This window comes from Heloderma suspectum, chromosome 1 (genome assembly GCF_057233095.1).
Source record: "Heloderma suspectum isolate Gila_16-S chromosome 1, 16-S_ref, whole genome shotgun sequence".
In the NCBI taxonomy this organism is placed as follows: domain Eukaryota; kingdom Metazoa; phylum Chordata; class Lepidosauria; order Squamata; family Helodermatidae; genus Heloderma; species Heloderma suspectum.
The window spans coordinates 56831041-56856845 of NC_139458.1; the positions used below are offsets into that span (position 1 = coordinate 56831041).

The 25805-nt window shown below is 40.7% G+C and overlaps 1 protein-coding gene across 2 annotated transcripts in view; it reads right to left on the bottom strand.

The window, feature by feature from the left end:
- Positions 1-417: 417 nt before the first annotated feature.
- The window catches only part of ARHGAP5 (Rho GTPase activating protein 5), a 55558-nt gene continuing 30170 nt past the window's right edge, over positions 418-25805 (bottom strand). For both annotated transcript variants that reach the window (XM_084843921.1, XM_084843913.1), the window contains 4 exons: positions 16576-16653; positions 11579-11710; positions 8923-9028; positions 418-4548 (listed from right to left, as the gene is read on the bottom strand). In XM_084843921.1, coding sequence (XP_084700047.1) covers positions 4218-4548; positions 8923-9028; positions 11579-11710; positions 16576-16653 — 647 coding nt within the window. In that variant the 3' untranslated portion in view covers positions 418-4217. The remainder of the gene's footprint in view (positions 4549-8922; positions 9029-11578; positions 11711-16575; positions 16654-25805) is intronic.

Sequence of the window (25805 nt, forward strand, 5' to 3'; positions counted from 1 at the left end):
AATAAAAGTATAAAACAGGAATCCTAATAGTTACATGCATGCAAGTCCAATCCAGGTTAGTAGGAATTGCACATTAAAGGGAGTTATACCCCACCTTTCAAGTCCCCTAGGTAGCATATAATTATGAGAAGGACTAAATATATGAAGCCTTTAATCTCCTTTGTTTTGCTCTCCATAAATCTTGCTGAAGCATGTATGAAATAAAATACAGCATATGTATTAATAAAGTAGAAGTTCCCTTCTCCCAACATTTTAAACTGCACTTAATCTTAAAGATTTAATTTAGTTTGTTAAACTGAATTTTAAAAATGGAGAATTACCCAACTAAAAGCAGCATTTCAAATTTAACCCCTATATTTTTTTGAATATAAGTCTGTCCTTTGGAAGTTGAGTATGTAACTAAACATTATACACAGTAGGCATCTTAATGTTTTATTCATTGCATTCTGAATACAGATAAGCTTCACCGATATTTAATTCACTGTAGCATTCTGTAGGTGGTGACAAGATTACATTAATTATAAAGAACTTTAAAAGTATATATATTCAGCCAATACAGTATCACAGTTACTGTAAAAAAAGAGAAAGAAATCACAATGGAAGCTAAGGCCTAATTTAAAAAAAAAAAAACTTCTCCAATTAGTTAATTTCTTTACAATTTTAAAGAGCGATTAGAAACTAAACTCCAGTACCTCAAAAATAAACAAGTCAATGGTAGTTTCTAGCAACCAGTATTCAAGTAATGCAGAAAACATATATTGTGAAAAATTGTTGCTCTTCATTAAAGTTGTATACCTATTTACACTATGTTAAAATCCTTAAAGTTTGAGTGTAATGTAAAAATAATTTGTAAAACATCATAATATAAAATGCCACCTAATGTGTTATGTATGGGACTAAATATGCTCATAAAATGTTCAAATACGCATTAAACACACAACAGCATGATACTAAGCACAGTTATTTAGAAATAATCCCTAGTAACTGAGCTCAGGATCACAGCCTAAGGCTACAGACCATCTCGCTGATCTCAATGGGATTCACCCAAGCACAACTGTGTTTAGGACCGCAGCCTAAAGCTGAACATTTCTGGAACACACAAAATATAACAAAGGTCAGTATGAAGGATGCAGAAGTCAAACTGACAACTGCTGAGCACTGTTCACATTACTGTAAAACTGACTGAATTCACAATATCAACATGGCTTTGAAACTTCAGAAAAAAGCAAGCTATAAGGGATTACACTATTAGCCAAAATGAAGAAGCCAAAACTGCTAGATGTGTAGTAATTCTGTGTAGGTCTGCTTATTATACTATCTATGATATGAAAAAGGTTCTCATAGATTATGTAAGGCTGTTAGCCTCCAGATACCTTAGTTGTCTGATTTCCCTCCTGTTTTCAGTTAGCAGCCCTCGCCAAATGTTTTCAAATAGGGAAGGCAGAAGGGTGTGCGGGTTTATGCATGAAAAACTGTTTAAAACAACAGGAAAAAAAAGTATGCTGCTGAGTTTTCTGGATAGCATCCATAGCACTTTAATTTTGATTATAAAGGTTACAGGAGGTGTGACATGTAGGTGACAACTGCAAATATTTTCTTAAATGTTAATGAAGCTTGTAATCTATGGACATGATTCAGATTTACATAGCAGCCCGGGAGTGCTAAAGTTGTATTCTGGTCATGGAATATGCAGACACAGACATACTTATCCACTGCTGCAGAAGTGTACCCAAGATGACTGTGATGGATCATGTATTAGGCCAAGTAAGAGCAGCATTTTAAGTTATAGGGTAAGCAGAATTTCAGAACAAATAGTTGCCTATAATAACTTGAAAACAAGTTCTGCAAACCTATCTGTATGGGTAATAAAATAGGATATCAACACAAGTCAACTAAATTATATTGGCTTACAAAAAGACAATTCTAAATGGAAAAACAAATGTTAATTCTCACTGTATTAGAAATAATTGGATATGATTGAAAAAATTAAGCCTACTTGCAATAGAAATAAGTTTTTTCTGTACATTTTGATGCTTTTGTCTATACCATCTATAGTAGAAAAATAAATTCTTTAGCAACCTAGAAACAGTTTATAAAACTCTTGAAGTTTAATTTTTTCTTAACATGCCTATGTTAAACTGATGGCTATAAATAAAAGCTATTTAAACAACAGGTGTAATGTAAAACAAGTTAATGCTACTACATTTACAGGACAATTTTTATTATTGTATTTATATCCTGTGTGCTTTGAATCAGAAGAAAGGGTTTTTGTTGTTTTTTAGAAAAGATAATTACTTGCAAGAATATAACACAAATATCAAGATAATTTATAATATACAAATACTTCAACAGCAGCCTGGGTTGTGGTATCTTAACTAGAATTATAATCCAAGTCATAATTAGAAGTACAATACCTAGGACATAACAATTGAAAAAGGCAATTTTTATTTTGGAGAAATGGAGCAAAGCTCTTGAGAACCTTAATTCTTAAAAATCTTTGCAAATCAAACTCATAAATAACCTTAGTATTAAAAATGATTCTACTTGCTATAACAGATGGCAAGCGATGAATGAAGATTACAATAATGATTGTAAAGTTTTTCATCTACTCAAGATATTCCAGCAGCTAAATAAGCTAGAAGGGGGGGGGGGGGTGTTGAATAGGAAAGGAAAGGTTTTTAAGGAGAACTCAAAAGACTTGGATCCAAACCTTGTTCCTACTGCAAGAATGTGGGAGGCTACTTTTGCCAATTCCCACCTCCCCTTGCAACCCTGCTCCTCAATGTGGGTGGTGGTGCTGGGAGCTGCATGGACAAGGGGGAAATCAGGAAAAGTCACCCCACGCCCCCGTTCCTCTACTGGATCAAAATACTTTCATGGATGGAAGGAGCCCTTCTGTTCTAGGACAACAAGTCCAACCCAATTATTTTAAGACTCCACTCAAATCTGTTCCATGACTACTAGCCCTCTATCACATTCACCCCAAATCAAAGATTAACCAAGAATGTAAAAATTAAGCAGCAGTCCTTTACAGCAAAACTTGTACGAATATAAAAGAAAAATAATTTTAAAATGGTGCAACAGTAATTTTGAATTTTTAGTACAACAGATCACAGGAAAAAAAACACATTAATACAAGTGTCATTTTATGTACATACTAAGATGCTTCAGTACCCAAAGTATTTATTGCTATATATTAGCAATGTTTTTTATACCTTTAAAGGGCCACAGAAAAATAGATCATGTATATGTTAAATTTAAGACCTAGATAGTTTAGTTTAGCAAGTTTACACTACAACAAAGTTCTCATTTATGTACGAAAAGTTATATAGCCTTATATGAGAATGTCAAACTATTTTCTATAGACTAGATGAATTCCCCAATGGGAAAAAATTAAAGTATCTAAAATATATTAGATTAGGCTTACAAGACCATCAATGATCTTTCAAACATGCAGCTGTTTACAGAATTAACAAATGTTTCATTCATTAATGCAAAGTAAGGAAAAGTAGGTTATAGCAACATTTTTGCACTTTTACAATAAGCATGTCCTTGGTATTGTGCTGTAAGAAAAATAATTTTACCAACCCCTCAAAAAAAATGTCCACAGGTTTTTAAAAGAGAAATGGCAGGTGTGGGAGTGTAGTATTTATAACAGTGCAGTTTATGTTCTTTCTGAAACAACTGTAATATAGCATAAGTAGTTTGGAATTTACAAATAAGATACAGCTATATTTTAGCTGTTCACAGCAAAAGGTTGGATGGGAATGAAATTGCTGAGGGGGTGGGGTGGGGGAGAGCGTTAAATAACAAAAACAGCCCTAAAGCGGGCCGTAAGCATTGAATGTTCCATAAATGATTCATTTAATCGTTACATTTCTATAGAAAAGTTTTATTCACAATATATTGTGACAAACTGTCACAGGAATGATAGTGATTGCAATAAATGTTCATGCAATAGCAGCTTTGCACTTTAGTTATTTCTGTTTTAAAAAATTAAATCTCTCCAGTCATGCTACTCACATAATGTTGACCTGCAGTGTTTATGAACAAAGTGTATAGTATGACTACAACGAAGATGTCTTCAGTTTGGATCCAAATTCTTTCATAAGGCTGAAAGTTGCTTTTGTATCTTGAAACATGCATGTCTAGTTTTCCTTTTCTATCCAATGCCAAGCTGCCTGCAATCATCTTCTCTTTAGTATCAGTGGTTATATTTAAATAATACCAAGAGGATCTGCTTGCAACTGTGGTTGTATCAGCTGAGGTTGTAAAGGTGGTGGTAACTGTAGTGGTAAAATTGGATCCACCATTTGCACTGGGTTAGAAGGTTGAGGCTGATGTGCCACACTGTCAGAGGTTTCTGAAATTTCTCCACTATAGAAGAAAAACTGGCACTGTTGAATGAATGTCTCTATTACTGATTGAAGGATCTTGGTAGTTGACAGGAACTCTCTGTTTTCAAAATCAGGTCTCATCAAAGTTGGCCAGAAACAGATAGATAAGTTATCTGCAGTCATAAGATTGGTTCTGCTTTGTTGACTAACCCTATAATACACATAATTTTTTTTGCAGAGTTAATATTTGACAAATAGAATGTAAGGAAGTAAAAATAAGTGTCTTTTAAAATATTCCACAGTTACATTTGACATGTCCAACACCACCAGCTTTTAGTCAGGGGACCTGGTCAAACATTATATTCTGAAAGCAGTAACAGAAGAAACTAGTCTCAGACTTGTGTCCATCCATACCAATTCTTCCTGGGTAAACAATACCACCACATACAGCTCTACCCAGAATCTCCCTGAACTTGCTGTCTGCCTACATGGATAGAAAAGTCAGCGAGATCTATCATCTACCCAGAGAGAGAGACTGGGATGGTGTGATCAGAACATGAGTATCTGTGAGACTTACTGCTTCTACCATATCACCTTCCTGAAACATCTGATCAGGCACAAGGTGGATATCTACATTACTAATTATTATTATTTGTAACAACACTTAATCTGTTTCTTATTCCCAAAGTGCTCACAACATAAAAACAATGGATTCTATGCAATTTTGTCCACCTGCCAGTGGAAAAGGCACTGCTGGTGAAAAAATTCCCCCTCCTTCCAGCAGCCACCTATACCCCCAAAATCTGGAGGATTGGGGGACAGAGCAGATTTTGGGGGTAAGAGGAAGTAGAGGAAGGAGAACAAGGATGTCCCACTGCTCAAGCAGAAATCTGCTCATGTGATGTTAGGTAGAACCCAATACAATTCAATATCAAAAATACTTGTAATCTCACATTAAATATAAAACAAGTTTAAATGAACTAGTTACAATAAAATAAAATTTGAAAATGCCCATCAGCCGCAAACACCATAAAAAAATTCAATTAAAAGTGAGTTACAACAGAGGAATTTTAAAAACGCTTTTAAAAGTGGGCACAGATGGGCCCAGCCATGTAGCAGAAAAGAATTCCTTAGGGTAGGGTTCACTACTGAGAAAGCCCTATCTCCCACCCACCTTTCTGAGCTTAAAGGGGGGCCAATGAATAGGGCCTCTGAAGAAAAACTAATAACATGAGCAGGTTTATACAAATATAGGAGGTCTTTCAAATAACCTGTAATTACATTAAAACCCATGGATTTAAAATTCATGAGAACACCATTTATCTATTCCATATGTTGATGACACATACATCGATTAGATGTCAGACACTAACAATATGCCACTGCAATACACAGATAATGCTTTCTTATGGCATTTTATTACTGCTGTCACACGTATTCATATGTACCTTATATGAGAAGCACAAAAGACTCCCTCATACATAGCAAAAAACCATCAGCTTAAACATGAGAAGAGCTTAATATTAGTCATTCTGACAGATATTAACTAAATTGTTCAATTTGTTATCATTTAAATTGATATTTGGTAAAGCAAATCACTATCTGGGTGCAGTAATGGACTGGATAAGGGTCAATAAATGGGATTCAATCTAGACAGGATACAGGTACTCTTAATACAGGGGGACACAAGCCACAGCCTTGAGGCAGCATGCAGCCTCACAACTAGGGTGCCTGACATCTCCCGCCATCAAATTTCCTTCCCCAGTGATACTGGTACAAATCACTCTTTCCTCACTGGTAGCAACAGCAAGGAAAGAGCTATCTGTATCTGGATCACTGGGAGAGAGGATGGAGAGATGACTCTCCACTCCCTCCCCCAACAATCTGCATACAGATCGCTCTTTGCCCTCGCTGCTAGCACCGAGAAAAGGCTGACCTGTATCAGGATCGCTGCAAAGTATACGTGTGTGTGCACTTTCTCTCACCCCCCACTCTGACCCAGTATCATATGCAGCTGTCAGGACTGAAAAGGTTGTGTGCCCCTTTGTTAGAAGATAGTTTGTCTCCATGCCTGAGTGGTGTTCAACCAGTTCTGGAGGGGGTTACGTTTCCCCTAGATAAGGGGTGGTCAACACATAGACTACAGGTGCATGAAGCACCCCGTGGCCTTGAGTATAGCCCCCGCCGTCTCTGAAATTTGGCAGCAGTAGCCACAGGGGGAAAAAATTTGAAATAATTGGTTTGCTGCCAAAATCCAGCATAGCAGTGGCAGGAATGCAGCCCCTGGGAGAGGGTTTAGGGGCTGGGAACTGGCCCCCGGACTACCCAGTGCTGCCTACCCCTGCCTTAAAGGGTCAGGTTTGTACATGGTCTGGGACTCAGCATTGTCACAAGATGGCTCGGGGGTGCTGAGTGCCTTTATCAATTAGGCCAATATGTCAACCACAGCACTTATCTGAATAGAGCAGACTTCCCCAATTTGGTGCCCTCCAGGTGTGTTGGACTGCAACTCTTGTAATCCCCAGCCAGTATGGCCAACTGGGCCATGGGGAAGGCAGGGATAGAGAAAGCCTGGGCACAATTATCAATATTCTGGTAACATCTCATTTGGACTACTGCAATGCATTATACATGGGGCTGTCTTTGAAAAAAGTCTGGAAACTTCAGCTACTCCAAAACAGGGCAGCGAGATTGTTAATAGGGACTGGATGATACGATATTACACCAGTGCTTTGTGATTTGCAATGGTTTCCAGTCCATTTCTGGGCCCAATACAAAGTGCTGGTATTAAATTTTAAAGCCCTAGACAGCTTAGGGCCAGGTTACCTAACGGATTGTCTCCTCGCATATATACCTGCCGAGACCCTAAGATCATTTTCACAGGCTGTCCTCCAGGAGCCCCTGCCAAATGAGATGAGGCAGGTGGCTACTAAGAAGAGCCTTTTCATTGGTGGTGCCCTGGGTGTGGAATTCCCTTTCCAGAGAAGTTCACTTGGCACTTTCATGGTCTACATGGATCACCTATGTGGTCTTCTCAGCATGAGGTTAACCTTTTTATTCTCCCAGGCTTTTCAGTCCTTTTGTTTTTAAAAACAGCATTTGTGCTTTTTAGATCTTAGTGTTGTTGTTGTTGTTTTTATTCTATAGCTAATTTGATTTGGGGTTTTTTAGGGTTTAATGTTGCCGGCCACATGACCACGGAAGCGTCTTCAGACAGCGCTGGCTCTTCGGCTTAGAAATGGGGATGAGCACCGCACCCTAGAGTCGGACACGACTGGTTGGGGACACCTTTACCTTTTTAATGTTTAATGGGTTTCGAAGAGGCAGAGGAACTAGAGATCAAATCGCCAACATTTGCTGGATCATGGAGAAAGCAAGAGAATTCCAGAAAAACGTCTATTTCTGCTTCATTGACTATGCTAAAGCCTTTGTGTGGATTACAACAAACTGTGGCAAATTCTTAAAGTGATGGGAGTACCAGACCACCTTACCTGTCTCCTGAGAAACCTGTTCGAGGCTCAAGAAGCAGCAGTAAGAACCAGACACGGAACAACCGATTGGTTCAAAATTGGGAAAGGAGTACAACAAGGCTGCATATTGTCACCCTGCTTATTTAACTTATATGCAGAGTACATCATGAGAAACGCCGGGTTGGATGAATCACAGGTCGGAATTAAGATTGCTGGGAGAATTATCAACAACCTCCGATATGCAGACGATACCACCCTAATGGCAGAAAGCAAAGAGGATCTCAAGAGCCTCTTGTTGAGGGTGAAAGAGGAGAGTTCAAAAGCTGGTTTGAAACTCAACATTAAAAAAACTAAGATCATGGCATCTGGCCCCATCACTTCCTGGCATATAGAAGGGGAAGAAATGGAAGCTGTGACAGATTTTATTTTCTTGGGCTCCGAGATCACCGCAGATGGTGACTGTAGCCATGAAATTAAAAGACGCTTGCTCCTTGGGAGGAAAGCTATGGCAAACCTAGACAGCATAGTAAGAAGCAGAGACATCACCTTGCTGACAAAGGTCCGTCTAATCAAAGCTATGGTTTTCCCAGTAGTAACGTATGGCGGTGAGAGCTGGACTATAAGGAAGGCTGAGTGCCAAAGAATTGATGCTTTCGAACTGTGGTGCTGGAGAAGACTCTTACGAGTCCCCTGGACTGCAAGGAGGTCAAATCAGTCCATCCTAAAGGAAATCAACCTTGACTGCTCATTGGAAGGACAGATACTGAAGCTGAAGCTCCAATATTTTGGCCACCTAATGCGAAGAGAAAATTCTCTGGAAAAGACCCTGATGCTGGGAAAGATTGAAGGCAAAAGGAGTAGAGGGATGGCAGAGGATGAGATGGCTAGATAGCATCAACGATGCAATGAATATGAACTTGAGCACGCTCCGGGAGAGAGCGCAGGACAGGAAGGCCTGGTGCGCTATGGTCCACGGGGTCACGAAGAGTCAGACACGACTGAACAACAACAAAGGGTTTAATGTTATAGTTCAATATTTTATCATTTTAGCTCCATTTTGTGAATGTCAGAAAGATTTGGTTACTGGGCATTATAGAAATGTAATAAATAAATACCTGTTCAGATGATTTATTACATATCTGAAGACATCATAGTTCACTGGATGGAATTTCTTCACAATTTCTTTCAATTCATACAGTCTCTCTGTCTTATCAAGGATTTCTGTAAAAATACATTTTAAAAATATTAAAAAAGCTCTTGAAGAAAATGAACAATATTTACACTGGGAATTTAAACAATGGCCCTCTGCTGTCCCCAGCATTTTATGCTGCCAGTTTCCCTCCCGCACTTCCTTTGCAAGGAAGGTTTGAGAGAGGAGGAAAACTGGTGGCTGGGAAAGCTAGAGATAGCTAGTGGCTGGCAGGGAGAATTTGGTCTTTGAGAATTCTCTTGAAAAAGCTCAAGAAACACTGAGCCCATTCCAAGACGCCAGTGCCCATCTCTAAACTACATCTGCTAACTACCTTTCTTCTTCTGGAAAAGAGTAGTAATAATGAAGTTGGCAGATTTTTTTTAAAAAGAGCATATTTTTCAGATAACAAGCACAAGCCTATCTTAAGGAGCGCCTCCAGCAGCACCAGACAGGCCGCTTAACAAGATCAGCCTCGGATGGCCTTCTCTCTGTCCCATCAGCCAGGACAGCTAGACTGGTGGGGACGAGGGAGAGGGCCTTTTCTGTAGTGGCCCCCACTCTGTGGAACTCCCTCCCTAGGGAACTCCGTCATGCCCCCTCTTTAATGAGCTTCCGTCGTGCATTAAAAACGTGGCTGTTCAGGCAGGCATTTGGGGTGGGTTAGGGTATTTTAGAAATGTTTTTATTGTAGAATTTTATTGTTTTATTGTATGTTGTATATCGCCCAGAGTGGCTGGGTGACCAGCCAGATGGGCGATTAATAAATTAAATAAAAAAAAAAAACATAGCGCTTACATTTTAGAACAGTATTTCTCACACTTGGAACCCAAGATGATCTGGGATACTGCTATGAGGGCCTGCAAACATTTGTTACTGTCAACTACCAGTGGTTACGTTTTTCTCAAGTGTAGGTGGCACTTGTGGAACTATGGGCATCTGCCTGTGAACTGGTGAAAACAGAAGGTGAACTGGTACCCCAAATGAAGTTCCTAGGTTTTGTGGAGGAGATCTAGCAGATGGGGCCCCAATTTCATAAAGTTTGAAATACAGTGTTAGATTTTTGTTCAGACTGGTACTTTCCACTGATGTGATTCTTAAGCATTAGAGAATCTTCTTCAAATGTGTACAATAATACCAACTATTTTTGGAAGACATTTCTCAGTGGGCCTTAAATCATGACTATTTCCATTGCTTTTAATAGGGTCCGAGTTCAACTAATTTAGTCTGGATCCAACCCAATGTGAAAGAGGCAAATTCATGTTTAAGTGTGTAGAATGGCTGCATAAATTATCTTTATAGATATATTACAGGGAACTTGTGGAGAGAGTTGTTAATGGTGTTCCTAAACATTAGGCAGCACAGCCCTACCACCATGGAAGGAGTCCTTCTGCTTGCAGAAGGGGCTCCTGCTCACAGAAGGGGCTCCTGCTCACAGAAGAGGTAGGTGTGTGTGTGTTTCCTTCTTCTCCCTGTACCACCTCCCATTGTATAGTTATATTCTACAAAGATCTGTGGTTTTAAAGAACAGCCACGTTTTTTTGTATGGATGGCAGAAATCTTCATATATGTTCACAATCACCTATCTTCATTTTTCCATAGAAGACAGCTAAGAATGTTACATGCCCATGATTTTCTAAAGTGCAGCCACTCTGTTTTATATAGCCATAATAGTAAGACAACCTGAACCAATGAATTTCACATCTGAAATTCAAAGGAATTCAAAGTTTATTACTCCAAGTTACCCTTAGCAGATTTTCCAACATATTATTATTAAAGCATTAATCTTCCTGCAATATTATTCAGCAACAAAATATATGGGGTTTGATACAAGAAAATTAGGAGTGGAATTCCATTCATGGAACACTCCCACTCATAGAAGGATGGAGGCCACACCAGTCCTTTATGCCCCCTGAAAATCTGTTCCAGGTGGTTGGAGGAGTCTTCTGAATGGGAGGTAGTGCAGGAGACTGCAGGGGGTAGAAAAAAATCAGTTAAAATCACCCCACCCCCCCTAATGTAACCAGGAGCCTCCAATGGATTGCAGTCTCTTCTGCAAACAGAAGGATTCCTTCCATTTGCAAGAAGGGCTGCACTGAATACAAGCCATGGATTTGTTATGTAAAAGCCATTTAGTAGCCTTATTGCTTATTGCATTACATATATAACAGCATGTTTGAAGCCAACAAAAAAGTGCTTGTACAAGTCATTTTTTTCCCCAGAGATTGGCCTTACATCATATAGGGTGCCTGCAATGTTGCATGAGCAAACTTCCACTTGAGCAAAGGGACTTCCTCTTCCTCTGTTGTCCCCTTACACCCGCTGTGAGCCCCCCAACTCTGCTTCAAAGGCTCCCCCAACCCTCAGAGCAGATTTTGGGGATGTGAGGGGGCTGCAGTGGGGAGAGAATCTGTTTAACCAGTTACTATTCCACTGGTGGATGGACATTCCCCGATTTCACCCCTTGTTATTTCTATAAAATCTTTATTTACAACTTTTCCCACACATTTCACAAGGGTAAGCTTTAATATTTCTACTGGTCATCTACAACAAACTCCATAAAGAAAAAAGTAACTGCTTACTTGATGCTTCAACTAATTCTGGATGTAGTGAATAAGGAATTAAAGGATCTGGCAGATCTGCAAAGAAAGCTTTAAGAGCACCTGCCACAGCATTTACAGTTACATCCATAGATTCCAGACTGATGTTATGATCTGTAAGACAATATAAAACAATTCATCAGTCACGTGAGAGGTACCACTATATATTTCTAAAGATGATGTACTGACTTCAAACACAAATGGTCATTTAATATTCAGTTTTAAGTAAGTTGAATAATATGAAAGAGTAGAGTAGTCTACCCAGGCACTTGATCAATATTATTAAGCATCTGTTGAGACATTATCACAATGACTTACCACCCTGTGATTTTTAAACCCATTGGTTTAAACACACACACCCACACACAAACACCTTATTTTCACTTTTCAGTTTACCAACATGTAGACTACGTTAGTTTGAATGTACCTTTATTCAAGCATATACCAACCAAGTACTTAACATGAAAATCATGTGTCAGCAATTCATGTATTCCAAACAGCTGCTGACCCAAGGGGTATTTTACAGAAAATACATTTTTTTCAAAACGTGACACTAAATTGTTGTTGTTGTTGATTTGTTCATGGACCAGCCCACGCCAGAGCTTCCTGTTGGCCATCGCCACCCCCAGTTCCCCCAAGGTCGAGTCCGTCACCTCCAGAATACCATCCATCCATCTTGCCCTTGGTCGGCCCCTCTTCCTTCGGCCTTCCACTTTCCCTAGTATCAGCATCTTCTCCATATGGAGAAGACGGGTATCCTGTCTTCTCATGATGCGGCCAAAGTACTTCAGTTTTGCCTTTACTATCATTCCCTCAAGTGAGCAGTCTGGCTTTATTTCTTGGAGTATGGACTGGTTTGATCTTCTTGCAGTCCAAGGCACTCTCAGAATTTTCCTCCAGCACCACAGTTCAAAAGCATCTATCTTCCTTCACTCAGCCTTCCTTACGGTCCAGCTCTCGCAGCCATAGCTTACTAGGGGGAATAACATTGCTTTAACTATGCGGACCTTTGTTGTCAGTGTGATGTCTCTGCTCTTCACTATTTTGTCAAGATTTGTCATTGCTCTCCTCCCAAGAAGTAAACGTCTTCTGATTTCCTGGCTGCAGTCAGCGTCTGCAGTAATCTTTGTGCCTAGAAAGACAAAGTCTGTCACTGCCTCCACGTTTTCTCCCTCTATTTGCCAGTTATCAATCAAGCTGGTTGCCATAAACTTGTTTTTTTTGAGGTTGAACTGCAACCCAGCTTTTGCACTTTTTTCTTTCACCTTTGTCATGAGGTTCCTCAGCTCCTCCTCGCTTTCAGCCATCATAGTGGTATCATCTGCATATCTGAGATTGTTAATGTTTCTTCCAGCGATTTTAACTCCAGCCTTGGATTCATCAAGCCCAGCACGTCACATGATATGTTCTGCGTACAGGTTGAATAGGTAGGGTGAGAGTATACACCCCTGCCATACTCCTTTCCCAATCTTAAACCAGTCCGTTGTTCCATGGTCTGTTCTTACCGTTGCTACTTGGTCGTTATACAGATTCCTCAGGAGGCAGACAAGATGACTTGGTATCCCCATACCACCAAGAACTTGCCACAATTTGTAATGATCCACACAGTCAAAGGCTTTAGAATAGTCAATAAAACAGAAATAGATGTTTTTCTGAAACTCCCTGGCTTTCTCCATTATCCAGCGAATATTGGCAATTTGGTCTCTAGTTCCTCCGCCTTTTCCAAACCCAGCTTGTACATCTGGCAATTCTCGGTCCATGAATTGCTGGAGTCTACCCTGCAAGATCTTGAGCATCACCTTACTGGCATGTGAAATTAGTGCCACTGTTCAATAGTTTGAACATTCTTTAGTGTTTCCCTTTTTTGGTATAGGTATATAAGTTGATTTTTTCCAATCTGATAGCCATTCTTGTGTTTTCCAAATTAACTGGCATATGACACCATCATCTTGCAAGATGTTAAACAGCTGAGCTGGGATACCATCATCTCCTGCTGCCTTATTATTAGCAATGCTTCTTAAGGCCCATTCAACCTCACTCTTCAGGATGTCTGGCTCTAACTCACTGACCACACCGTCAAATCTATCCCCGATATTATTATCCTTCCTATATAGATCTTCCGTATATTCTTCTCACCTTTTCCTGCTCTCTTCTGCTTCTGTTAGGTCCTTGCCATCTTTGTTTTTGATCATACCCATTTTTGCCTGGAAGTTACCTCCGATGTTTCTAATTTTCTAGAAAAGGTCTCTTGTCCTTCCTGTTCTATTATCTTCTTCCACTTCCACGCATTGCTTGTTTAAAAATAATTCCTTATCTCTTCTGGCTAACCTCTGGAATTTTGCATTTAATCAGGCATATCTCCCCCTTTCACTGTTGCCTTTTGCTTTCCTTCTTTCTTGGGCTACTTCCAGTGTCTCAGCAGACAGCCATCTTGCCTTCTTGGTTTTCTTTTTCTTTGGGACGTTTTTTGTTGCCGCCTCCTGAACAACGTTGCGAACTTCTGTCCATTTTTCTTCCGGGACCCTATCTACTAAATCTAGTCCCTTAAATCTATTCTTCACCTCCACTGCATATTTATTAGGAATATTAGTGAGCTCATATCTAACTGATCTGTGGGTCTTCCCTATTCTCTTTAGTCTGATTCTAAATTGTGCAATAAGAAGTTCGGAATCTGAACTACAGTCAGCTCCAGGTCTTGTTTTTACCGACTGCATAGATGTCCGCCACCCTTGGCTACAAAGGATGTAGTCAATCCGATTTCAGTGTCGACCATCTGGTGAAGTCCATGTATAAAGTCGTCTTTTAGGTTGTTGGAAGAGAGTGTTTGTTATGCACAGTGAGCTGTCTTGACAAAATTCTATCAGCCTATGTCCCGCTTCATTTTGTTCTCCCAGACCATGCTTGCTTGTAATTCCAGGTGTCGCTTGACTACCCACCTTAGCATTCCAGTCTCCTGTAATGAAAATCACATCTCTTTTTGGCATATTATCCAGTAGGTGCTGCAGATCCTCATAGAACTGATCTACTTCTGCTTCTTCAGCATCTGTGGTTGGGGCGTATATTTGGATCACTGATGTTAAATGGCTTACCCTGAATTCGAATTGAGATCATTCTATTGTTTTTTGTATTGTACCCAAGCACTGCTTTAGCCACTTTATTATTAATTATGAAGGCTACTTCCATTTCCTCTTGTCCACAGTAGTAGATCTGGTGGTCATCTGATGTGAAGTGGCCCATTCCAGTCCATTTCGGTTCACTGACACCCAAAATGTCTATATTTAATCTTGACATCTCCCCAGTAACCACATCCAATTTGCCCTGGCTCATAGATCTTACATTTCAGGTTCCTACTGCGTGTTGATCTTTAGAACATCGGATTCGTTGTTCACCACCAGCACTGTCGGCCGCTAGCCATCCTTTCGGCTTTGAGACACTAAGTTACAACACATTTTTGTAACACCAGAACCACTGCACCAGCAAAGTAAAATAACAAGCATACTCATTGGGGGGGGGGGGGGGGAGAATATGAACCTGTGTACTATTAATAGACATGCAAAGCGTTGAGATTACCACAATTATCATTTGGTGAAAATTGTAGGACTTTTTTCAGTCTAAACATGCATAGGAATCACCCTTATTAATCTAACCAGGATTGGACAATTTGTTTCTCACAGACAGACAGATGGACAGACAGATTTTGTAGCTGCCACCAGTTCTGCCTCCCCCCAGTTCAGGAAAAGAATGGAGGGGTGTGTGTGTTGTTTTAATAGTTAAAGTTTTTCATCATGTACAAAGTGCAAAATGAGTCTGATGTCATTCTGAGTTCTGGAAGTACTTGAAAGCAAAACATCTTGTTGCTTCCAAATCCTCTGTGGACCAGTGTGAACTCAAAGAATAGAACCTGCCATGTCCCACATTGTGATAGGCCAGGTTTTGTGGGGTCTGAGGAACCACCATTCGAGGTGGCAGTAGAAGCTGATAAAATTATCTCTTCCAAATTTGTGGCAATATCTAGGACAGTCCACAGCAGAACAGTACCAGTGGCAGTTGCTTGGTCCACAAGTTAACTAAAGCATATCCACCCCCACCCCCAGCCTGGTTGCTGGAATAACTGGGACATGCTCCTGGGTTCTGGAGTCAGGATGTGAGGGAATACCAAAAGTCTGAAAAGGGAGACAATTTATCTAAGGTTCCCAGGCTGGAATGGATATAAGAGGGGCACCAGGGTGGCAGCAAGAAAGACTGCCACAGGTGTCAGGCTCCAGCTCCTGATGCACTACGGTCTAAGAGACACTCTGGAGTAAATCTAGAATCCAGTCTAAGTTCCTGGACATAAATACAACTTCATTTCCATAGCATGAAAAGAGGCAGATTGGTCTGTCTGCCTTCTAAATCTCATCTTCTGATTCACTGTTACAATCTAATTGACAGTTATTACACACAAATTATCGTCACCTACCAAAGTGTGTGTATGTGTGTGTGTGTGTATATGTGTATCTATATGTGTATACACACACACACACACACACACACACACATATATATATATATCAAAGTTATAAACAATTAAGATGATTTTGGTGGAGGCAAGTTGGAAATGGAAAGGCTATTTTTTTGGTTTGAGATGTCCATTTGATACATTCTTGTGATTTCCAAATTGAACTGTTTTATGATGCTATCTTGTAGAAAAGCAGGCTATAATTATAAATAAAATAAATGAATAACTAACATAGTTACCATGAACACTTTACTACTGCACAAGGCTGTGCCTTCGTTATACATTAGTAACATCTATTGCCAACAAATCATAATTAGTACTTAATCCAACACATGATATAAATGCATATTCTCCAATTTCTATGATTATCTATTTAGAATGCCAAGCTTACACTGCTGGGGTTTATATAGTACATAAGAATACAGCAGTAGTCTATCAGATCCACTATAAACTATTTGAGGTTAACCAAGTCTCCCATTACCTTGATCAAATTGCTTCTGAATGTTGTCTTGATCAGTTTTATTCCCGCTAACACGATAGAGACCTTCAGTACACAGACCTTTGGGAAAAAAGCAAATGCCACATGATCATATTTTGCAAAATACAATGAAGTAACACACACAGTGCAAAATTCTTCCAGTAAAACAGTACTCATATTAAAAAGCGTTTTTTCCTCAATTATGGCTTGGTTTCTTATTACATGAAATTTGCAATCCTAAGTATGCTTAGAGGAAAACAAATCTCATTTTCACTGAATGAAACTTTCTTTGGAGTAAACAGGGGGGCAGTATCCAATGGGGTGCAATGGCTCATATGAATTACATTGTGCTGGCTTAAACTGCTCTAATGCAAAGGCAAGAGTGTTAGCTGGAGTAGTTTACACTAGCATAACACAATTTATGCTAGTAGTTGTGCCCCACTGGATACCGCCCATGGTTATACAAATAACGATCTAATTCATAGCTATATGAATCCCACGTCTCTTTTAAAACAAAATATACTCAACTAATTGTTACCTTAAAGTTTGCTGTTTTAATCACTTACAGTCTCAGGGACTGTCATGAAGGAGCACCAGTGCTAGCGTACGTGCTCCCAATTCTCACAATCCCCTCTTCCTTTTCTCTCACATACACTTTATGTAAACCTACTAAAATAATGTGATATAAATACTTTACAAATGCCCCAAACTCAACGTGCCATTTGAAAAGACAATACTGCACTTTAATATACTGACACGGGAAACAGATAGTTAAAATAAAAATAACTGTAAGAGGAAATAAGGGTTCAGATGCAATATACTATCTGGCTCATGCAAAAAATTAAAGAGAAGCTTCTTGTCAAAACCTATACTATAATAAGAGATAGCTTTTGTTTTGTTTTGCTTAACTGTCAGGGATGAGAGAGAATGCAGTGGACTTGGTCCAGAGCATTAAAACAGTTGGGGTGGACCAGTGATGTGGATTTTCTGGATTTTTTTCTAATGCATATTAGGTTCATTTACATAAGATCATTTGCATAGGAGAATTTTCCGTTTCCATCAGAAAATGTTCTGATGCCCTAGCAGGGGCCGACAACTTGTGCCCCTCCAAATGTTTTGGCCTACAGTTCCTATAATCCCTCACCATTAGCTATGCTGGCTAGAGCTGATGGGAGCTGTGGGCCAAAACATCTAGAGTGTCACAAGCTGCCCACTGCTGCCCTAGAGAGATCTAATGTAACATGTTTATTTTATTTGTATTTAGTAAACAACAAACCCCTTCATGGATCACTGCCTTGTTGTGGCGAACTCAGGGGTTTGCGTAACTCAGTGAAGCCATAAGCTATGCCGTGCAGGGCCACCCAAGACGGACAGGTCATGGCGGAGAGTTCTGACCAAATGTGGTCCACTGGAGAAGGAAATGGCAACCCACTCCAGTATTCTTGCCAAGAAAACCCCATGGAACGTATCACAAGGCTAAAAGAGATGACGCCGGAAGATGAGCCCCTCAGGTTGGAAGGTGTCCAATATACTACTGGGAAAGAGCAGAGGGTATTTCCAAGTAGCGCCAGAAAGAGTGAAGCGGCTGGGCCAAAGCCGAAAGGACACTCAGCTGTGGATGTGTCTGGTGGTGAAAAGAAAGTCTGATGCTGTAAAGAACAATATTGTTTAGGAACCTGGAATGTCAGATCAATGAATCAAGGTAAGCTGGAGGTGGTCAAACATGAAATGGCAAGACTGAACATCGACATCTTGGGAATCAGTGAACTAAAATGGACAGGCATGGGCGAATTTAATTCAGGTGACCATTATATCTACTACTGTGGGCAAGAATCCCTTAGAAGAATGGAGTAGCACTCACAGTCAACAAAGGGGTGGGAAAAGCAATTGTTGTTGTTCAGTCGTTCAGTCGTGTCCGACTCTTCGTGACCCCATGGACCATAGCACGCCAGGCCTTCCTGTCCTACGCTCTTTCCCGGAGCGTGCTCAAGTTCATATTCATTGCATCCGTGATGCTATCTAGCCATCTCATCCTCTGCCGTCCCCTTCTCCTTTTGCCTTCAGTCTTTCCCAGCATCAGGGTCTTTTCCAGGGAGTTTTCTCTTTGCATTAGGTGGCCAAAATATTGGAGCTTCAGCTTCATTATCTGTCCTTCCAATGAGCACTCAGGGTTGATTTCCTTTAGGATGGACTGATTTGACCTCCTTGCAGTCCAGGGGACTCGTAAGAGTCTTCTCCAGCACCACAGTTCAAAAGCATCAATTCTTCGGCGCTCAGCCTTCCTTATAGTCCAGCTCTCACAGCCATACATTACTACTGGGAAAACCATAGCTTTGATTAGACGGACCTTTGTCGGCAAGGTGATGTCTCTGCTTCTTACTATGCTGTCTAGGTTGGCCATAGCTTTCCTCCCAAGGAGCAAGCGTCTTTTAATTTCATGGCTACAGTCACCATCTGCGGTGATCTTGGAGCCCAAGAAAATAAAATCTGTCACTGCTTCCATTTCTTCCCCTTCTATATGCCAGGAAGTGATAGGGCCAGATGACATGATCTTAGTTTTTTTAATGTTGAGTTTCAAACCAGCTTTTGCACTCTCCTCTTTCACCCTCAACAAGAGGCTCTTGAGATCCTCTTTGCTTTCTGCCATTAGGGTGGTATCGTCTGCATATCGGAGGTTGTTGATAATTCTCCCGGCAATCTTAATTCCGACCTCTGATTCATCCAACCCGGCATTTCTCATGATGTACTCTGCATATAAGTTAAATAAGCAGGGTGACAATATGCAGCCTTGTCGTACTCCTTTCCCAATTTTGAACCAATCGGTTGTTCCATCTCTGGTTCTTACTGTTGCTTCTTGACCCTCGTACAGGTTTCTCAGAAGACAGGTAAGGTGGTCTGGTACTCCCATCACTTTAAGAATTTGCCACAGTTTGTTGTGATCCACACAATCAAAGGCTTTAGCGTAGTCAATGAAGCAGAAATAGACGTTTTTCTGGAATTCTCTTGCTTTCTCCATGATGCAGCGAATGTTGGCGATTTGATCTCTAGTTCCTCTGCCTCTTCTAAACCCAGCTTGTACTTCCGGTAGTTCTCGGTTCGCATACTGCTGAAGCCTAGCTTGTAGGATTTTGAGCATCACCTTGCTGGCATGTGAAATGAGCGCAATTGTGCGGTAGTCTGAACACTCCTTGGCGTTGCCCTTCTTTGGAATTGGAATGTAAACTGACCTTTTCCAGTCTTGTGGCCACTGTTGAGTGTTCCAGATTTGTTGGCATATTGAATGCAGCACTTTAACAGCATCATCTTTTAGGATTTTAAATAGCTCGGCTGGAATACTGTCATCTCCACTAGCTTTGTTGTTACTAATGCTTCCAAAGGCCCACTTGACTTCACTCTCGAGGATGTCCGGCTCAAGTTCAGTGACCGCACTATCATGGCTATCAGGGACATTCAGATCTTTCCTGTATAGTTCTTCTGTGTATTCTTGCCACCTCTTCTTAATCTCATCCACTTCTGTTAGGTCCCTGCCTTCTTTGTCCTTTATCATGCCCGTCTTTGCACAAAACGTTCCCTTGAGATCTCCAATTTTCTTGAAGAGATCTCGTCTTTCCCATTCTGTTGTTTTCCTCGATTTCTTTGCATTGTTCATTTAAGAAGGCCTTCTTGTCTCTCCTTGCTATTCTCTGGAACTCTGCATTCAGTTGGGTATATCTTCCCCTTTCTCCCTTGCTTTTCGCTTCCCTTCTTTCGTGAGCTACTTGTAAAGCCTCATCAGACAGCCACTTGGCTTTCTTGCATTTCTTTTTCTTTGGGACGGATTTCATTGCTGCCTCCTGAACAATGTTACGGACCTCCGTCCATAGTTCCTCAGACACTCTGTCTATCAGGTCTAATCCCTGAAATCTATTCCTCACCTCCACTGTATATTCATCAGGGATATGATTTAGGTCATACCTGAACGGTTTAGTGGTTTTCCCGACGTTCTTCAATTTAAGCCGAAATTTTGCAAGAAGCAGCTCATGATCTGAGCCACAGTCAGCTCCAGGTCTTGTTTTTAAAAACAATAGAATGATCTCAGTACAAATCCAAGGCAAACCATTCAACATCACAGTAATTCAAGTCTATGCCCCAACCACTGAGGCCGAAGAAGCTGAGGTTGATCGGTTCTATGAAGACCTACAACACCTTCTAGAACTAACACCAAAAAAAGATGTCCTCTCCATCATAGGGGATTGGAATGCTAAAGTAGGAAGTCAAGAAATAACCAGGATAGCAGGCAAGCACGGCCTTGGTGTACAAAATGAAGCAGGACAAAGGCTAATCAAGTTTTGCCAAGAGAACACGCTGATCATAGCAAACACTCTTTTCCAACAGCACAAGAGGCGATTCTACACACGGACATCACCAGATGGTCAATATCGAAATCAGATTGATTATGTACTTTGCAGCCAAAGATGGAGAAGCTCTATATAGTCAGTAAAAACAAGACCTGGAGCTGACTGGCTCAGATCATGAGCTTCTTATTGCAAAATTTCGGCTTACATTGAAGAACGTAGGGAAAGCCACTAAACCATTCAGGTATGACCTAAATCATATCCCTTATGAATATACAGTGGAGGTGAGGAATAGATTTAAGGGATTAGACCTGATAGACAGAGTGCCTGAGGAACTATGGACGGAGGTCCGTAACACTGTTCAGAAGGCAGCAACGAAATCCATCCCAAAGAAAAAGAAATGCAAGAAAGCCAAGTGGCTATCTGATGAGGCTTTACAAGGAGCTGAGGAAAGAAGGGAAGCGAAAAGCAAGGGAGAAAGGGGAAGATATATCCAACTGAATGCAGAGTTCCAGAGAATAGCAAGGAGAGACAAGAAGGCCTTCTTAAATGAACAACGCAAAGAAATCGAGGAAAACAACAGAATGGGAAAGTCTAGAGATCTCTTCAAGAAAATTGGAGATATCAAGGGAACGTTTTGTGCAAAGACAGGCATGACAAAGGACAACAAAGGCAGGGACCTAACAAAAGCAGATGAGATTAAGAAGAGGTGGAAAGAATACACAGAAGAACTATACAGGAAAGAACTGAATGTCCCTGAGAGCCACAATAGTGCAGTCACTGAACTTGAGCTGGACATCCTAGAGAGTGGAGTCAAGAGTGGAGTCAAGTGGGTCTTAGGAAGCATTACTAAAGCTAGCGGAGATGACAGTATTCCAGCTGAGCTATTTAAAATCCTAAAAGATGATGCTGTTAAAGTGCTGCATTCAATATGCCAACAAATTTGGAACACTCGACAGTGGCCGCAAGACTCGAAAAGGTCAGTTTACATTCCAATTCCAAAGAAGGGCAATGCCAAAGAGTGTTCAAACCACCGTACAATTGCGCTCATTTCACATGCCAGCAAGGTTACGCTCAAAATCCTACAAGCTAGGCTTCAGCAGTATGTGAACCGAGAACTACCGGAAGTACAAGCTGGGTTTTGAAGAGGCAGAGGAACTAGAGATCAAATCGCCAGCTTTCACTGGATCATGGAGAAAGCAAGAGAATTCCAAAAAAACATCTATTTCTGCTTCATTGACTACGCTAAAGCCTTTGATTGTGTGGATCACAACAAACTCTGGCAAATTCTTAAAGAGATGGGAGTACCAGACCACCTTACCTGTCTCCTGAGAAACCTGTACGAGGGTCAAGAAGCAAAAGTAAGAACCAGACATGGAACAACCGACTGGTTCAAAATTGGGAAAGGAGTACGACAAGGCTGCATATTATCGCCCTGCTTATTTAACTTATATGCAGAGTACATCATGAGAAACGCCGGATTGGATGGATCACAGGTCAGAATTAAGATTGCCGGGAGAATTATCAACAACTTCAGATACGCGGATGATACCACCCTAATGGCAGAAAGTGAAGAAGATCTAAAGAGCCTCTTGTTGAGGGTGAAAGAGGAGAGTGCAAAAGCTGGTCTGAAACTCAACATTAAAAAAATGAAGATAATGGCATCTGGCCCCATCACTTCCTGGCATATAGAAGGGTAAGAAATGGAAGCAGTGACAGATTTTATTTTCTTGGGCTCCAAGATCACCGCAGAATGAAATTAAAAGACGCTTGCTCCTTGAGAGGAAAGCTATGGCAAACCTAGACAGCATAGTAAGAAGCAGAGACATCACCTTGCCGACAAAGGTCAGTCTAATCAAAGCTATGGTTTTCCCAGTAGTAACGTATGGCTGTGAGAGCTGGACTGTAAGGAAGGCTGAGCGCCGAAGAATTGATGCTTTCGAACTGTGGTGCTGGAGAAGACTCTTACGAGTCCCCTGGACTGCAAGGAGGTCAAATCAGTCCATCCTAAAGGAAATCAACCCTGACTGCTCATTGGAAGGACAGATACTGAAGCTGAAGCTCAAATATTTTGGCCACCTAATGCGAAGAGAAGACTCCCTGGAAAAGACCCTGATGCTGGGAAAGACTGAAGGCAAAAGGAGAAGGGGACAGCAGAGGATGAGGTTGCTAGATAGCATCACTGATGCAATGAATATGGACTTGAGCACGCTCCAGGAGAGAGCACAGGACAGGAAGGCCTAGTGTGCTATGGTCCATGGGGTCACGAAGAGTCGGACACGACTTAACGACTGAACCACAAACAACAAAGCTTTAAGAAAGTACTCCATGTTAATTATTTTCTCCCAATACGCTTACAAGTATGAACTGAGATATTTGAGGGGGGAAACTAAAGCACAATATAATTTAAATGTTATATTATGTATAAATTTTAATTGGGATACTTGTAAAAACGTAAAAGCAATAGCATGTACCGTCTTAAATTTAAGAAAAAAACCCAAGATACTGAAAACTGTTGACACACTAATTAATTAGCAACTCAAAGAAATGTGCATGATATGCTGACAACCACTCTCAACAGAGTTCAACTGTCTTCCACTAAAGTTGTTGGGGCACTTTCAGTTTTGCTTTCACTATTTATTAGTTCCATTTCAGTCTAAGACATATATGTATTTTAGTGACATACAGTCATGTGAAAAAGAAAGAACACCCTCTTTGAGTTGTATGGTTTTACGTATCGGGACATAATAAAAATCATCTGGTCCCCAGCATTAGGTAAATACAACCTCAGATGAACAACAACACATGACATATTACACCATGTCATTATTTATTTTACAGAAATAAAGCCAAAATGGAGAAGCCATGTGTGAAAAACTAAGTACACCCTTACTGCTTCCATAGGTATGAAGAGGCTAAGTAGCAGCCAGGTGCCGCTAATCAAATGCCATTGATTATCAGCAAGTGTGACCACTTCTATAATAGCTGAAGTCTCAGGAGTTTGCTGGTCTCGAGCATTCAGGTGTGTGTTAACACAGTGCCAAAGAGTAAAGACATCAGCAATGATCTTAGAGAAGCAATTGTTGCTGCCCATCCATCTGGGAAGGCCATTTCCAAACAATTTAAAGTCCATCATTCTACAGTGAGGAAGATTATTCACAAGTGGAAAACATTCAAGATAGTTGCCAATCTTCCCAGGAGTGGACGTCCCAGCAAATTCACCCCTAGGGCAGACTGTGCAATACTCAGAGAAATGGCAAAAAATCCAAGAGTTACATCTCAGACTCTACAGGCCTCAGTTAGCATGTTAAATGTTAAAGTTCATGACAGTACAATTAGAAAACGACTGAACAAGTATGGTTTGTTTGGAAGGGTTGTCAGGAGAAAGCCTCTTCTCTCTAAAAAGAACATGGCAGCATGGCTTAGGTTTGCAAAATTGCATCTGAACAAATCACAAGACTTCTGGAACAATGTCCTTTGGACAGACGAGACCAAAGTGGAGATGTTTGGCTATAACGCACAGCGCCACGTTTGGCGAAAACCAAACACAGCATATCAGCACAAACATCTCATACCAACTGTCAAGCACGGTGGTGGAGGGGTGATGATTTGGGCTTGTTTTGCAGCCACAGGACCTGGGCACCTTGCAGTCATTGAGTCGACCATGACCACCTCTGTATACCAAAGTATTCTAGAGTCAAATGTGAGGCCATCTGTCCAAAAGCTTGGCTGAAATTGGGTCATGAAACAGGACAATGATCCCAAGCACACCAGCAAATCTACAACAGAATGGCTGAAAAAGAAAAGAATCAAGGTGTTGCAATGACCCAGTCAAAGTCCAGACCGCAACCCAACTGAAACACTGTGGCAGGAACCTTAAGAGAGCTTTGCATAAACAAATGCTCGCAAACCTCAATGAACTGAAGCAATGTTGTAGAGAAGAGTGGGCCAAAATTCCTCCACAACAATGTGAGAGACTGATAAAGTCATACAGGAAATGATTACTTCAAGTTATTGCTGCTAATGGTGGCTCTACAAGCTATTGAATCATAAGGTGTACTTAGTTTTTCACACATGGCTTCTCCATTTTGGCTTTATTTCTGTAAAATAAATAATGACACGGTGTAATATGTCATGTGTTGTTGTTCATCTGAGGTTGTATTTACCTAATTTTAAGACCTGCTAAGGACCAGATGATTTTTATTATGTCCTGATATGTAAAACCATAGAACTCAAAGAGGGTGTACTTTCTTTTTCACATGCCTGTATATGTTTGCTGGGGATAATCACCTGAAAAATATTAATTACAGCTTTGAAACTGCCAAGTTTGCCTAATATTGTATTTGCAATTAGTATACATTCATGTCTACTAATGTACTTATGAAATGGAAAATTTTCTGCAGAAAAATAAAGAACGAAATGAACCCATATCATTGGGGTGCCTCTCTAGTTTTTCAGAACTTTGTAAAAGATGCTGGGCAATCGCCTATGCACACACATATCTCAGACTCTGAAACTGCACAGAAAACATTCCAATATTCTAATCTATATAAGAATACCTTAGTGTAACGCTTATTACTAGGGATCTACCAGACCCATTTTGGTCATTTGTTTTAAAAAACCTGAAGTGTGAGCAGTGTATATGTGCAGAACATTTTGAAAGTTTGGAGCTCAAGCTTTAATAGCTAAACAGTATGTCTCCACACCCTGGGCAGGAGTCTGAGGTGTTTGGGGAACTACAGCTTGCACATAGCTCTGTGCCACACAGGCAGAAAAACACAAAGGTGGGGATGGAGGGAGGGCCTTCAGCTTTGGGAGTTGGGCCCACTCTCAGAGCGGCCACTTTGGCTAAAGAGATGGTGATGGAGGTGGAGGAAAATGCTCTGAGATGACAGAGGA